The sequence below is a fragment of the Pinus tabuliformis genome, chromosome Q, assembly GCF_031772625.1.
Source record: "Pinus tabuliformis cultivar Carrire ecotype Pingquan chromosome Q, CPIR1, whole genome shotgun sequence".
In the NCBI taxonomy this organism is placed as follows: domain Eukaryota; kingdom Viridiplantae; phylum Streptophyta; class Pinopsida; order Pinales; family Pinaceae; genus Pinus; species Pinus tabuliformis.
Genome location: NC_142296.1, coordinates 1,277,626,358 through 1,277,643,473, shown reverse-complemented (window position 1 = coordinate 1,277,643,473; position 17,116 = coordinate 1,277,626,358). Strand labels below are relative to the sequence as shown.

At 36.7% G+C, this 17,116-nt stretch overlaps 1 protein-coding gene across 1 annotated transcript; it reads left to right on the top strand.

Annotated features, from left to right (window-relative positions):
* The first annotated feature begins 10,482 nt into the window (after window positions 1-10,482).
* LOC149224515 (uncharacterized) lies at window positions 10,483-14,850 on the top strand. Its single transcript, XM_089388205.1, has 4 exons — window positions 10,483-11,493; window positions 13,941-14,087; window positions 14,212-14,337; window positions 14,686-14,850. Exons 1-4 carry the CDS (start codon window positions 10,483-10,485, stop codon window positions 14,848-14,850), a joined length of 1,449 nt encoding a protein of 482 aa, XP_089244331.1.
* The last annotated feature ends 2,266 nt before the right edge of the window (window positions 14,851-17,116 follow it).

The window sequence follows — 17,116 nt, the reverse complement described above, 5'->3', positions numbered from 1 at the left end:
TGCATGCCTTTTGTGCCAAGTTTTACATCGTGTTTTGTGTCTAGTTTTGCATAAAATTTTGCATCTACTTTTGTTGCATCCACTTTTCCCTCTTGTTTGGCATCCATATTTACATCCTCTTTTGCATCTATTATTGTACCCACTATTGCATCTAATATTTTTGTGCCACAATTAGCGCCTAGTTTGGCACCTCCTTTTGCACCCACTTTTGATTATAATTTTGCATCCACGTTTGCATCCTCATTTGCGTCTAGGTTTTCATCAACTACTACATCTATTTTTGCATCCCTTTTTGTATCCAATTTTGGACCGGGATTTGCATCGGGTTTTGTGTCTCGTTTTGCATCTACTTTTGCATCAACTTCTATTGCATCCACTTTTGCACACAATTTTGCATCCACTGTTGCACCCATTTTAAATTTCACTTTTTGCATCCCTTTTTACATCTTCATTTGCATCATACTTTGATTCTTTTTTTGCATCTATCATTACATCCACTTTTGTTATGCCACAATTTGCACCATGTTTTGCACTCACTGTTGTATCCACGTTTGCTTCCAATTTTGCATCCATGTTCACATCCTCTTTTGCATCAAATATTGCATCTATTTTTGCATCCACTTTTATGTCAGGTTTATGCATTGGGTTTTGCATCTCGTTTTGTATCTACTTTTGCATCTACTTACATTATATCCATTTTTTGCATCCAATTTTGTTTTGCCTGTTGCATCAATGTTTGCTTCCACTTTTACATCCATTTTTGCATTTTATTTTGCATATTTTTTGTCTATTGTTACATCCACTTTTGTTGCACCATATCTTGCGCCTACCATTGCAACCACATTTGCTTCCACGTTTGCATCCCCTATTGCATCCACTTTTGTTTCATCCATTTTTGCATATACTTTTGTTTCCGTTGTTGCATCCACATTTGTTTCACCACAATTTGTGCCAAGTTTTACACCTACCATTGGACCCATGTTTGCTTCCACTTTTTCCTTCATGTTTGCATCCAAGTTTGCATTGACAACTGCATCTACTTTTGCATCCACTTTTGTGTCAGGTTTTTCATGTTGTTGTGCATCTACTTATGTTGTATCCACTTTTCATCCAATTTTACTTCTATTGTTGCCCCCATTTCTATGTTCGCTTTTGCATCCCTTTTCCAACACTCATCATATTTTCTGCATTGATGATATTCCTTATGGCATTGACAATTATGAGCAATTGATGACAATGTCAATAATATTGACAATGATGAAAATGAAGATGATGGCGATGACATGAATTGTGATTATGATGATAAAGACGATAGTGGTTACAATGACAATGATGATGATGGCAATGATTATGATGATGACGATGCTAATGACGTTGGCGAATCTTCCCAATTTTAGATGTTGTCATTGTCATAATCATAAGCATTATCTTTGGTGTCAAGATCATCATTTTCATCTAGGTCATCATCAAAAACAATAATGGCATGAATGATGATGATGCATGATTACAACAATGTCGATAGAAATTACATTAATGATGATGATGGGGATGATAAAAATGACAATGACGATGATAATGGTGGTGATGATGATGATCATCGATCATCTGTCAAAAATAGAGTTGTTATTTCTCTTACGTATATCAGTGTGTCCTAAACAACCCTTTTCTAGCACTGATCACATTTTTTGGGTTGCTGATATTTCTTACAACATCTACAATTATGAACAATTGCAAACAATGTCCATAATGATGATGATGATGGCATGAATGGTGATTATGATGATAATGTAATGATGGCAATAACAATGACAAGGATGATGGTGATGATGATGACAATGATTATGATAATGAGAATGACCTTACAATCTTATGGATTCGTGAACAATTACTAGTTTCAATACCATCTTCTGGATAAGTATTACTATCATACTTTTTAAATTTTCTGTCTCTCTTGAGGTATCTTACTATAATGGTGTTGTCAACACTTGAAAGATATCTTGTTGTAATGGTGGTTCTAATGTTAGCACTAGCAAAGTTTAGTAGGGAGGATGCTACTACAAGAGGAATTCCTTCTAAGTGACTATGGCATTCAAAATGAGGCTTTATGGGCTGCTTGTTAACACATGTTCTCATGCTCATATAAAATTAATGTGAAAAGTTGCTTTAATTGGTTCCCATGCATAATTGATATTGATAATGGGGTGGTATAAAATTGTAATGGGCATATCCGTTAGTTAGTTATGATGGGTCAACAACATTGAAACCATCCAAGTGACATTTCACCTTGGAACAATCGTCGCTCGTGCGAAAACACGAAGTTTATGTAAATGAAAGTTGTGATTGTAGTGGAATTAAAACCATCGAGAAATATCAAAGAAGACGCTGCCTACCAGTTTTGAAAGACACCCAAGGCATTGAACAACTATTTGCGTTAGGATGTAGTGAGGGAATCGAAGGAAATTTGGCAGCCCTAAGTTGCCATTACTATTGCCAATCACACATTCAATAGTAACCATAAAAGGTAGCCACATATAAACAGAACCTCGAGGTGTTGACAGTCAGAATCTATTGTAATAGCTTTGACGTATATATAGTTTTGTGTTTAGATGAGAATGAAGTGGGCTTCATCCAGGGTTCGGCTCAATCCTCTTCCATTCCATGCAGTGGTGTTTAATTCGCCAAGCAAGAGAATATTACGTGAGTGTTCAGAGTTAAATCAACAGAAATCAAGGACGTGCGATTGTCAAATTATTGCTCCTCCCTTATGATTGAGCGCTTGATGCGATGGTCATTATCCTTGGGTGATAATTTTATTCCCCATTTTCTATTGAAAAAGTAGCGTTTTTCTGTTCGATTATGATAGGATTGGATGAACGCCGGTTTGGGTGGATGTAGACCCATGTTTTTTTGTGGTGATCTTCAAATGTCTTGAGGATAAGAAAAAAATCCTTGACCAAGGTCCATGGTTTTGGGGATGAGTTGGTCTTCTAGTGAAGCCATGGTTTCCCAACTTCAATCCTCTCACTATGTTGCCGATGACTACTCTAGTATGGGTAAGATTCCCAGTTTTCCCATTCACTTTACCCATCTAGATCTCTTAGAAAAAGTGGGCAATTTCTTAACACAGGGTTCAAAATTATTACACCAATATACTCATTAATCACTAAATATGTCATTTGTAGGAATTGCAGTTAGGTGGGGAGGATAACACTCCTATCCATTTTTAAAGCTACACCCAATTAATAAGTTCTCCATGTGCCACAATAAATGCAATTTTTATGACTATAGTGACACATCCCTCGAGATTTCCTTCCACACCAACACTTTTATCCATGAACTAAAGAGTGACTATTTCATTATTATATTATACATACATGTTAATATAAGCATTAAAATTTGTATTCCTTTGTAAAAAATGCTAGTCCAAGAGATACATTTGATCACCTTGTCTTGTATCCAATATCCAATGTTGACCCCTATATCCTTAGATCTAGAGTGAAGGTTTCATTTCTAATGTTGTGTTTGAGCTTAAATTCTAATTAAATATTTGGGTTAGCCAAGGTCATTACTTAACTTAATGGCTTTGCAATATACAATATATCATATTTTTTTTAAGTTCAATTGGTGAGATATGTCTGGGGGATTGAACTTTCGATCACTTGGATACACAAGGGCTTGCCAACATGCTTTTTTCCAATTGTGCTACTACCCTAAGAAAATATACAATGTATCATATTAACATCCACTTAAACCAAATTGACTTTTGGGACACATGTCTCTTTGATGATGAAGGGAATCCAATTATGTGATGTCAAACACATCCCCTCACAAACACTCACAAAGACCTTACACTTTTTAGGGTTCGAACCTAGGTTGTCTGTTATGAAACCAACTCACAAAAAGATAGAAAAGATAGATCAACAACTTAGAAATCAGCCTCTTCGAGGGGGCAACCTCCTTTACATTACACAAAAGAACAATTATTGGATGATACAAATGACAAAGCCTCATTTCTATATATAGGAGTCTAAGGGGTCACAATATAATCAAAGTCAACATAACAATAATAATATAAGGGCACAAAAATAACAATAGTGGGCTTCTATGGGGCACAATAATAACAATATGGGGACAATAAGGGCACAACAATAACAGTAAGGGCCACAATGACACTAGTAATGGGGGAATCACTAGTGTTATAGGGACCTAACATTGTCTATATGGAAACACTGTATAGTTTTGAATTTATTTATTGTAGATTTGTACATAGATGGATATTCCTTTCTTTGCATTTATCTTTTAGACTTCTTGCTTTCACCAATTGATTTAGAGCTTATGGAGTCTCAAGTAGCACCAATCCACTTGCTTCTATTGGATTGAATAACATGATTTCTCTTTTGAAATCCATAATATCTCATTCACATGCTTCCTATTTCTCCCATAAGACTTTAGCACAGACTCCATGATCATGTTTGTGTCCCTCTTAATAACGCACTCCTTGGAAGGGGCCATAAAATATTTTATTAGGACTAAACTTGGATGTCTCTTCTTTCTTGCCCTTTGATTCTTCATTCAATCATACCACCCATCAACTTGTTATTTTTCCATTTTTCTTATAATGACCTTTGTTGTTGGGAAGGTGCCTTTCAAGTATTTTGTCTTTGCATATAGATACACATAAAGTATCATTATTTTAATCTAATGGACATGGTTGTTAAAATCACCAATATTTAATTAAATATGCATTGTTATACCTTTGCTCAAGTCAACTTCAATTCAAATTCTAACACATGTGCGTATACCCTTCCTTGCTTAGTTTGTATATTGTTGTAAGTCCCCAATATATTTATGTTGGCTTTTGAAAGATCATCTCATCCCAAAATAAGTAGGGGGGATTCAATATTCAAATCCGGCAGAGTGGGGTTGAAGAAATGGATATTGAAGATGGATTCAATTATAGAAACTATCTTTTGAAAAAAGGTTAGTTTTGCCCCAAAAAGAAAGTCCCTCCTTTGAGACCTTGCCACAACTTCCATAGTTGTGAAATTTTACAATAATAGAACCTCTAGAGTAGAGGTTTACCATATGGCCGTCGATGACATCAGTACAACAGGTCAAAATATGTTGTTAAGGAACAAGTTGTACATAATGAGGAAATCAAAGGATTAGGATGTGGCATCCTTCCTCATGACAATCTCTCAACTAAGAGGCCATCTGTAAGGACTTGGGGAACCAATCATTTATTTTGAAGTAGCCATCTGTATACTAAATGCATTGCCACCATAATGGAGCAACTTTGCAACAAGCATCTACTCCAAGAAGGATTCAACTCCCTTTGATAAGTTGTGGGTGCAATGCATATTGGAAGAATCAAGGATCAAGGTCAAGGATGATATTGGATCAGATGGGCAATCTCAAGCCTTTCTAGCCCGAGTTAAGAAGTTGAAGAAGGGAAAGTTTGGCAAGGCCAAGAAGAAAGACATATCCAAAGCGTAATGTTTTGGATGTAACGAATTTGGACACTCTAGGAGGGACTTTCCAAACTAGCATAACAATAAGATAAAGGAAAGGAATGAAGCTCATGTGGCCGAAGCAATGGGAGAACCTGAGAAGAAGGCAAAGAAGGAAGAAGCGAAGGATCTTTACTACTAAAGAAGGTTCACTGACTGTCCAGCTCTCTGTGAAGTTTAATATTTATTTTAGGATAATATGTTTTGTTTAACATCTTAGAAAGAAGCATATGATAGTAGCATGTATAGAATTTACATGATTAAGTTTCTTTGTAGAGATCATCTAGATAGATGGATAGATAAACCATTTTGCATATTGACCATCCAAGCATTATCTAACATTATATTAGAAGATATCATCCTGCTTAGTTGAATCATCATGATTCAGGAAAGACCATCATTTTTTGAAGGTCTTTGGAAAAATCATCATGGCAAGGTTAAGTAGACATTCCATGTAATGTGGAACCAATACTAGTAAAGGGATGAAAGAATGCAATGGTCAGGATGTAGGCTCTTTGCGAGATATATGAATATCTAAATGATTGGATGAAAGCATAGGAATGCATGTTGGATCTAAAACTCTAGATAAGATTCTTGTGTATAGAATCTTGTGAAAGAAAGTTGGTCATAAAATATGCTTATGTATATGGATATATGATGCTTGAAAGGAATATGATTTGGCTTACTTAAGGATGTGTAAATAATTTAAGACTTTCTCTAAAATATATGTATAACGATGATTAACATCTAGTCTAGTCCCTAGAAGAAAAATTGTAACTTGGTAATAAAGTTCGATCCTTCGGCACTTTGATGCATGAAGGAAGATTCATATGGAGATGGATCATGAGGATGTTGATGGAATGAGAAGGTCATCATAACGAGGCAAGTCTAATTTTCATTATTGTTGGTTATTTGGCTAACATATTATTTTGCTACCTGGAAGAATGTCGCAGGAATATATGATGGCAGTTGAGGCAAGTGCAATTGTATGGATGAAGAATATTGAGGGAAGCTCAATATTTGGTATTGGAAAGCTGTAAGTTCAAGAAATGTTAATTTGGAAAGGGATGGTAGAAGTATGATAAGATAACCTGAAGGTTAAAGAATATCACATTTATAAGGAAGCCATGATCAAGCTTCAAGTTTGGGAAAGCTCAATGCAATGCCTTCATGTTGAATATGAAAGTGATAAGCAAGAAAGGTACCCTGAAACTTGTCACAAGATTGAAGAGAGAAGGTGGCTCCATGATGTCTTGAAAGAAAGAAAGCTCGATGATGTAGAGGAAAGAGGGAGCCAGAAAACTACGAAGAACTGGTAGCTAATACTCTTATGAAGGAAAATTGTAAGGCTTGTGATGATGACTTCTCAAATAAAAGGGAAGTCTAGATCTCCTCTATTTTTTAGAGGGGGTTATTCTCAAGATTAAAGGAGAATAGGGATGTTGTCTTTGGTTGAGAGGGAGTGATGTGGGACATCACTTGTACATTATCCTCTTCAAGTGATGAAGAGAGAATGGCAGAGAATTGGATAAGAATTTGCGGTTTCCTTGATGATATTACATTCAAGAAAGGAAAGGGACCAACACTGTTTGAGGATGTGATAAGTATCCAAGTGAAGAGTGGTCGAAGAGGACTGATATTCTTTGAGGACTCAAGATTCGAGATCCAAGATAAGAATAGTCCTAATAGGACATATCTTATAGAAATCCAGATGGGGTATGCGCCTTGTAGAGGTAGTGCGGTATCACACATAAAGCCTCCCAACATAATGCTCTTGATTAAAGAAGAGATTGTCTAGTTAGGCCTAAGAGACAATGCTGGTCATGATGATGATGCTTACAATATGGCTTATCAATCCGACTCTTTTTGTGATAACTCTTCAATTTGAGATATGATGTTGTACTGAGTGTACAATTATGAATACCTCCCTAGTTAAGAGGGATTATTGAAAATGTAACTAGTTTCGGTCTTCATAATTGTTGTACTCATTTCAATATGTATACTATGTAACAAACAAGAAAAGAAAAGAAAATATATTACTATTAAAGCATGGGTTTCATGCTCATTATTGATTGTGTTTTAGGTAAAGCATGTTCTTCATGCTTATAGGGTTTGTTAGGTCTTAGGATTTACTGTCTCGAGTCAAAGGAGTCAACATCATGTTTATAAGACCCTTATGGGCAAACATATATTTGTAAAAATAATTATTTTTGAGTTTAGAAAATCCTGGAAGCTCCTAAAGTACAAGTCGACCCTGGGAAAATCAAGTCGGCCTAAAGGAGAGAATTCAACCCCTTGAGAAGGATATAAAAGGAAGCAATTCAACCTCATTTGGAAAAACTCACTCAACAAGTTCAATCTACAAGAAAGAGTTCGATCTATAGCTGGGAAGAGCAAGAAAAGAAGAGTGAAGGCCAAGAAAGCACAAGAAGGACATAAATATTTTGTTTTGGGCTCTATCTCTCTCACACGTGCGAAATTCTAGGGTTTCTGGGCTGCAGGAAGAAGTGAAGTTACAGGTCTGAGTTGTAGGAAGATGAAGTGCAACATCTTGTAACTAGAAGGAAGGATACTTGATCTAGAACTCATAAGGAGTTGTCTTGCTATTAGGAAGGTCCCAAGAGGAGGCTGCTCTAGGGTTTCCTTGGAAGCTTTAAGGTCGAAATTGCAGGGTCAAAGTTGCAGGTTGGGTAGCAGTATTGAAGCTGGCAGGTCAAAGTTGCAGTGTCTAACATTTTGGTGTAGAATCAAGGAAGGATTTAAGGAAGGGATGACTTGGTACTAGGAGAAGGATTGGTCTAGGGTTTGGGTCTTTGTGTATCATTTGAAGCATATTTTAAGAAGAAAGCCAATATATGTGTCTATTGTTGTTATTATTGTTCTTGACATTGTTTGATGAATAGATCTAACTAAAGAACACAAAGAAGATAAATAAGATTCACAAGCAAATATCAAGTTAAAGGAAAATAAGTACAATAAGCTGCCATTATCGATTTTCTAACAATTTCATCCTGGACTTCTCGTGGGAAGGTGGGGGGGGGGGTAGTTGCATTGAAGAGGTAAACAACAATTAGGGCTTGCAACTGAGCACAGGGTTTGCCAAAAGGGCCTTAACCATCAGAGCCACGTCTCGACCACATCCATTGTTGAGGCACAGTGATAATGAGGCGAGTGAACCTAATTGGTGAAGTCTCGAAAGACAAAAGGATTTTAGGGGATTGAAAACCAAAGTGAGGCCAATGGACAATGTACAAAATGAAGGATTTTAGGGATAAAGGTGGAAGGTAAACCAAAGGCTAAAGGAGTTGCAAAGGAATGGTAAAACCAAGACACAATGTGAGGAAGATTGTCGTAGGCAGGAGGAGGACAAGGCTACCTCACCCCTAGATAACACGTTGATCCTTCCCCAAAGAATCCTAAACCAAGCAAAGCAAAGTAATATAAATGTAGCTGACCCAGTGGAAAAAATTTAAGAGCAAAGACAATACTAGTATACTTGTTGGAGTTGAGCTCCCATAAACCTAGAAGAGTTTAAGTGCAGGTACTCCCACCAGTGGGTATGCGGGCCACATGCAACCTTGCTAATACTTGGAAAATGTAGATAGTCTAGCTCATGAAATGGAGTGAAGGATGGAAGGCCAAACCAACATGGAAGAACAACTTGGACCTTCCACGTTGCTTAAGGAACTACTATAGAAGCTGCAGAGGAAATATCCCATAGATAACCCGACAACACGACATTGACACCAAATATCATCAATTTGACCCCAACAATTGTAGGAAATTGAGGAAGTTTCAAAGATTTCCAAATTAAAACAGTGCATTATCATTAAATGTGGGCGACACTATCCCTCTCTTTAATGTTTGAGGTGACAACGGAATAACAAATCCGCTCAGTAACCTAACACACATCTCAACACCCCATCAAGTTTTTATTTATTTTTATATAATTTATTATTATATTTAAATTTTTAATCCCCTATCCTTATCACTAATGTAAGTAATTCATAAGAGAGTATCAATAATCATATTAATCCATAAGAGATAAGATATCCCTGCAAGAACTTAAGATTACCGCCTCGCTTGCCCGGATGGTCACATAAAGAGTGGCCCTGTCCCCACAAACCAAAAAACTCCTCAAAAACAACATAATTTCCCCACCCCACACTAACGCCTTTCAAGGGAAATGGCAAAAGTTGAAAAGCTACTTAAGGCGGTGCAAATATTTTGAAATAAAGAGAAGAGTATCCCCACCTTCGAATGCCTATAATACTAGATCAGTGAGTGCTGCGATCCGATGTAGTGTAGGGTTTAGTGGTTCTGCATGAGGGTTCAGGAAGATTCAAGGGGTTTATCTTGGGATTTAAGCCTCTGACCGGATCAGTAGAGAGACTGTAAAATTGAGGTGCAATGGCTGTGTCTTCTTCACCTTCGACAGATTTCTCTTTCGAAGCCCAAGAATTAAGTTCGCTGTTATTGAATGCTTCCTCATCATCGTCTGATATTTTGAATTCATGCCGGGTCGTGGAATCCTTCATCGATAGGCACAGATGGGATCAGACCAGGCATTTTTACATAACATGCTTCCCCGTTCTGCTCCGCAAGATCTTCGGCTTCGAGGAGGTCTTACAGCCGTCCGGCATTGGCGGATGGATCGCGCAGACCTCTGAGCATTCCGCGAATGCGGTCGTAAATCTTCTCTCACCGTCTGGAGCTTTGTTTTCGTCAATCTTTGCCGCAGACGAGGAAAATGTGGTTCGCTATGTGTTTCCATCCGAACGCCTTCCGGCGTGGATTCGTCACATGCTTCAGTCGGAGAGGGGTTTGTATATCTTATCTGAAGTCTGCCCTGCTTTATTTAAAGACCGATTGAAGGAGGACGACCATGGAGGAGGATTCAGGTGCAGTTGAATGCATTTGAGTATTTTATGTTTGGTTTGCTTATTACGCTGTATGCAAAGATAATGATATTATGCATCATTCAGATTCGGATGAAATGAAATTGGGGTTTAAGAAGGCTTCCCGATCTCGTTTCGAGAAATGGGCGTCTTCTTTGCATAGTTTTCATGGTAGCCATGACAATGGAAGGCCTGTGAAGTTCAATTCTAGCCCTTATTTGCATCTTCTGAATTTGTATCTACACAAATTTGTTCCTATATCTGATTTTTGTGCTCCCAGTGTGTCTGTACATCATTTTTTCGAGGAGAATCCATCGATATTTTCTTGCGCCGAGTTTGTTGTTCATACCTTTGTACAGTTTTGGTTAGTGAATGACGATTTTTCGCCCTTACCTTCACGGGTTTGCCAGTCTTTTGGTATTTTGTTACCTGTTAATAATCGATATCATAGGTATGGTCTCCCCAGTGTAGAAATCACAGAGGCTGTGAAAATACTGGTCAATTATGTAAGCAGTACTTTGTGTTGTCCTCAAGAAGAGTTGAATTCTGGATGGAGAGCTGCATCACAAATGGATACCTTGAGATTGAGGTCATTTTCCTTGCCACGGAGTAGTTTGGTTGTGCCTGCTACATGGTCCCTTCTGTTACAGAGGCCTTTGTACAGGTTTATATTACGAGCTTTCAGTTATTGGCCAGTAGGTGCTTGTCTGAAGAAGGCTACACACATTATTGATCTATGGTTGGATTATTTACAGCCTTGGAATATTGGTGAAGAAGGCGAAAAGATGCCCGCTCTCGAAGAGGATCATTATTTGGAGGCAGAGAATAAGATGCTTAGGGATAGGGATCAACGATTGTCTCCACTTTCAGGTAGCTTGCTTCAAAAGCAAAAGACTGGTACTGATTCTGTGGGATCATTAGTAAAAAGAAGCACGAAAGAAAGTTGTTATGGATATAATGATCATTGGCAAAACTATGTTCTGGCTAATTATCCTTTTTATAGCTCTCTTGTTGTTCAGTTTCTTGTATTTGCCCACAAGTTCGTGCACATCAATACCAAGGCAGTTCTTCAGATGACTCACAAGGTGCATTGCTCTTTCCTTTATTCTATTATGTCTTATTGATAATAGCAAGGAATAGATGAATAAACTTTGACACTTCAAGCAAGACCCCATGTTTATTTAAAGCAAGATCCAATGGTGGATTAAAGGTACTTATTTCAAGGTAGGATCAACAATTAGGATTATTATACCTAGGTTTTGTATCTAGAAAATTCAGACATGAGGAATTTACTTTTGGAAGTGTGAAAATCAATTAGTTGGAACTTCCTCTTGCATGGGAATAATCACATAGCAGGAAAGGAGAAAAAGTGTTGTCCAGATCCGAATGTAGATTGCTGCCTTTTAAATATTGAATTTGCCTTGCTGTCAGTGCTATATTAACAGAAAAATTCAACATTAACAACAAATGATCCATTCCTGATAGATTAAGTTATGAGCAGTCTTCATGCATGTAAATGTAGGCTTGAATTTGATATAATTGTTTATTAGTTTAACAGACAAAAAATGTCCTTGGTTTATTTTATAGGCGTTTAAACTATCTTTCTTATTTTGCACTCAAATGCTTTGTATGTGAAAATTACGTCGTGTTATTGAAACTTAATTTGGTTGTTAATTCAACAAACAAATAATTGTCTGTGGTTTAAATTAGAGACATTTAGATTAGCGTCTATTTTTTGGATCTCAAATGCTTTGTGTCTGAAAAATACCTATCCAACTTATTATTTTATGTTGACAAATTCATTGTAGTTTAAATAGTTGTAGACAAGATTTCCAATCAAATAGCTAAGCACACCATCTATTTACAGTCTTTTGTGGAGGGTCATTTCCATAAATTATCATGTCTATTTCTCGAGAAACAATGGGTAAATTCAGCCTGATGTCATTGCACTGAAGTTACTTCTATTTGATAATTCAGCGAGCAATTTATATGCTTCATGTTTTGGACGAGTTCTGCAAAGAAGGATTGAGTTTTGCATTTTACATCTGATAGGTACTTCGCTAACTTTGTATAATGGGCATAGATATTGAATGGATATGGACAAACTTGTGATCCCAACCCAAACCTGGTTTGACTATGCAATTTTGAAGAAAATGTTTTTTGGTATATTCTTATGCACTGTCAAGGGTTCTCAACACAAATTGGGAGTGATCATGTTTGCTGTCTTTATAGTATAATTGGGCTAGGAGGCTCATTTTACAGCCCAGTGTGAACGTGATGTGTAAGTATGTCCGTGCTCAACTTGGACTCTAGAGTTGACATGTGTCCCTCTTAAAATAAAAATAAAATATTCTCTAAATAGAAAAGTAATGTTGGCTATAATAAAAAAGGAAAAAAGAATATGCTATACATGTTTAATTAGTTATCCATTTGACCTATAATATAATTTCATGTAAAGTAATTAGAAGTAAAAAAAATTATGCGAGTAAGATGTTTAAACCTTATACTTTTCAAAAAATAAGTTAACACTTTATATAAATAAATTACTTGAAGATCTATATTAATAACTTGTGTGAATATCAACTTATGTGAATCCGTGCTTAAGATGGATCCATGCTGGTAAATCATAATGCTTTTCTGACCAAAAAATGTCCTGAATGTGTGTAGTAAGACTTGAAGATCTATATCAATAACTTATGTGAATATCAACTTATGTGAATCCGTGCTTAAGATGGATCCATGCTGGTAAATCATAATGATTTTCTGACCAAAAAATGTCCTGAATGTGTGTAGTAAGTCTGTTGCTTTCAAAGAAAATTGAAGTCCTAAGTTTCTCAAATCTTTCCCTATAACTGTCTGGATAATGTTGATATGCCAATAGTCGGCATTCGTAATCCATTCTCAAGTCACATAAGAAGTGAGTGCAACTCAATGTTACTTAGGTGGATCATGGTTGGGTGGGCAGTGGTCTTGCCTGAAACCTTGCGTTTCCTGCCAAGTTTGATGATTGTTTTTTAATGTCTTATTGAAAATGTTCCTAGATTTCAATATTTCACTGTTTTAGCTTGATCTTTTAACAAGTTCACTTCTTTGATAACGGTAGTAGTTGGTGGTTATTATTTCTAATTTGTTTCTTTTATCCAGATAGAAACAATACTTGAAATCCAATTTACATTCGTGCATTTTCGTTGTATATTCATGATCACTTTAATTTTCAACAGGTTTGGTATTTGGCTGAGATTTATGTCAGTTTATACTGGAGTTCATAGTACATGTATAATTTTGTTTGTTAATGTATTTTCTGACAAGTATATCAAATGGGATTCAAAAGGGTGGACTGTGGTTATTCACAGTTGAATTTCCATGCGTATTTCATTGTATCATTAGAACTGAGATATGTAATGGCAATAACATCTTTTTCTGAACATGTCCTTTGCAGTGTTACCTCTATTTTTTGCTTTTCCAGAAAACCGGTTTTATAATTTGTTAAAGTCTGTTGTATTCTAATGTAATATTTTGTTTTCATCTGTAGGTATTAAGTGTTTTGGTATCTTCAAAAGAGCTACTGTGTCTTATTCGAAGCATAGATTCGACATACAATGATGTGAAGTCGGGAAGTGCGCCATGCTGTTTTGACAGTTTGCATAAGGTTGTGCCTGCCATCCGAGAGCAGCTACAGGTCTTCCCTCTATGACCTATACAGTGTTCTGACGTAGGCTACCTTATCCAATGCACCATTTTTAAAAAGGTTTTGTTTGGAAAATGCCTCATTATATTAAGATGTTTCTTTGTGACTACTACAGGACTGGGAGGGTGATTTATCAAAATTTGAGAAAGGCAGTGAAATTACTCACTCTCCTTCGCAAAAAGAAACACCGATGTTGCAACTTTTCAGCACCAGTGATAGTGGAGGCCATCAAATGCTAAAGGTAAGTTTTGTGAATAGTTTCTCTTTATCTCTTTCTTTTTGCAAGACTCATTTGGTTGATGGATAGGTTTATAATTTATTCTGCCCGTACATCAAAATTGGAACCTTACAAAGATAATTCCTTACAAACATTAATTCAACAAAATTTTTATTTATGCCATTATAAGGAGGTAACTGCATCAGTAATTGTTTATATTAATTTTCCCAGAGAAAGATGTTCCCTTAACTTGCCCACATATTAACTGTTCCAAGTGAGGAAGTTGGTACATTGTCAGAGTGATGGAATCCCCCTTTCTCCCTCCTTTCCCTGTATTTTTTTTTCTGGGTGAGGAATGGAATTGACTTCTAGTTGAAATACCAGCTGGTAACTGGACAGAACTACTTGGGAATAGATCCTGTAACCTCCCTGGGTATTATGCCTTCTGTAGAAAGGGTTGGGCAAACTGAGCTATACTATTGTGCTAAGTGTTCATTACATATGTACAAACATGAAATCAATCACTATCTTTATTGAGATTTTCTATAACTAAAATGGAAATGAATTCTATAAATCTTCCATACAAAAGGTTAGAATGACTTTAAAGCTCAGGTAGCTGGACATTATTTTATTCAAGAGGAGAGCTGTGTTGGAGTAGATTATTCCTCAATTTTTTGACCACACTGCAGAGCTCATCTTCAGGGTATAATTGAAGTTTGATTAAATTTGGGCTTGATAAGAACATACTTTTGAAGTTTGATTAAATTTGGGCTTGATAAGAACATACTTTTAAAAAATTGATTTCTGATTAATCTTAGCTGGATAATAACCTAGTTGTGATTTAATTTTGCTAGTTGGAAAATAATCTGCCATGGTCTAGATCTTCAACTTGTCCTGACGATGAACCACACTTGTTGGTTTGGAACACGTCGACAAATGATTTATGATGTGATTTATGCCGAAAAATCTTCTCAATAATTGAGTTTCTAAACTTTATAGATGATTTTTATTTTTTATTTTTGGGAGGGGGTGGGGAGGTAATTTAAAGGCCTTTTATTAACTGTTGATGATCACATATGATCCAACCTTCTGTATGCCTCTGGTCTGCCACTAGGGAAACCGGACCATTGGCAATACAGGAGGTCTGCTGTCCAAAAATATACATTTTAAAAAAATATACTGAGTTCTAAAAAAGCCTACAGTGCCTTGGCTTAACAGCCACAAAATATAACACATAATCCTACTATAATAGTAAAGATAGAAAACATAAATTTTCATGAGGAGACTAGGAGGTGGAAACCTCCACATCTATGGGTGCTTGATCACCTGGACTGTCTAGATGAGTTGGGCCTTTGCCATGCAGTAAGACTGCTTTTATCCTTGTCAAATGCTTGTCCATGGCTTTAAATTCCAACTGCATCATGTTCATCATCATCATAATTTTGTTTTTAGTGTCATTTTTGGAAAGGAGTACCCTTCCCTGCAGCTGTCTAGTTGTAATGGGACTGGTACATCTACTCTTGATAGATGACCTTTCAGCAATGAAGCAGTGATACCTCTCAAATTTCCATTGCCATTTTGCCACCCTCAAATGCTAGTTCCAACTCAGACGGCAATTGATGAGCTTTCGAGGTTATGTGTGCCCTGAGGAGGCCCTGCTACAGATAGAATCCACCTCAGAAGTGCATGCCCCGACCAACTGAGGAGTAAGGACTTGACGAGAGGAAGAAAATAAAGAGACCTGAGTAGGAGCTGATCCCAAGAGGAGGGTAGCCCAAGATGGTCTGGTCCCTCTCTCACACCACACCTCGACAAAGCCTCACACCACCATAAACAAAACCAGAAAAACCATAAAGCAGCAAGGAATAACAGAGGATGCCCTGGATTCAGCATAATCAGATAGAAATTGCCATTCATGAATAACATTTACCATCATGAAACAACACAATGTGCCTTTGCAAAGCTTCCCAAATATGAACTGAGACTTTGCAAAGATTGCTTTTCTCATGCGAGGAGTTTGGTGGAGAGTAAAAGCATCATCTGAGATAATGAAGGGACGTACAACTGTGTACACATTCTCATGAAGTGGTGTGGTGGGCACATCTACCTTGCTGGGGTTAGATGAAGTTAATTTGATGTAAAGCATCAAAGAGGAAACATGACATCAATGACTAGTTAAATGTGTTGTTTAGAAATTAGACAAGGTTAGAGAAGGTTATATTGAAATTTCACATTGGGTTGGCCTATACTTCTACCCCTTTTTTGGTTTCTTCTCTTTTTTCAGCTTTTATTTGTTTACGCAGAGGAGAATTTGCATGTTTGCAAAATGATGCTTTCAGAAACATCTTCATCGATCTGACAAATCTATAATTTCTCCATAAGTATACAAAAATGGTGAGGAGTGCAGAGTTCCTAAACTACTGGTCTGTCTGATCTTCTGCTGTTAAAACTTAAAGTTAGCTCTAAGAGTCTAAACAAAACAATTTGATAGTTAATTTTGTATGAATTGAAACTTCTATGTCTACCTTAGATAAAATTTTACTTTGAAGCACATCGTTGTAGATTATACAACCTTTAGGCATACATATTTTCTTGATTATCTCTTCTATTTTTTGCCTCACACCAGATACTTCTAATTGATTTATTCCAAAGTGTGTTTCCATCAATAGTATCAATAGATTTTCGTATAGGGGACCTTGCTAAAAAGATCTTGCATTCTGTCCCTCGTACCTTATTTAAGAAATGCCACCCATTTCCAATGGAGTAGAGGCCACTTGTTTTCATTTTTATCTCTCCAAAGGAT

What these genes read in the sequence shown, in the direction of transcription:
- LOC149224515 (XM_089388205.1), top strand. Translation starts at nt 10,483, where the DNA reads ATGCATCATTCAGATTCGGATGAAATGAAATTGGGGTTTAAGAAGGCT. An exon ending in TTCTTCAGATGACTCACAAG is followed by an intron (nt 11,494 to 13,940) that starts GTGCATTGCTCT and finishes TTTCATCTGTAG; the next exon opens with GTATTAAGTGTTTTGGTATC. An exon ending in GAGGCCATCAAATGCTAAAG is followed by an intron (nt 14,338 to 14,685) that starts GTAAGTTTTGTG and finishes ATTGACTTCTAG; the next exon opens with TTGAAATACCAGCTGGTAAC.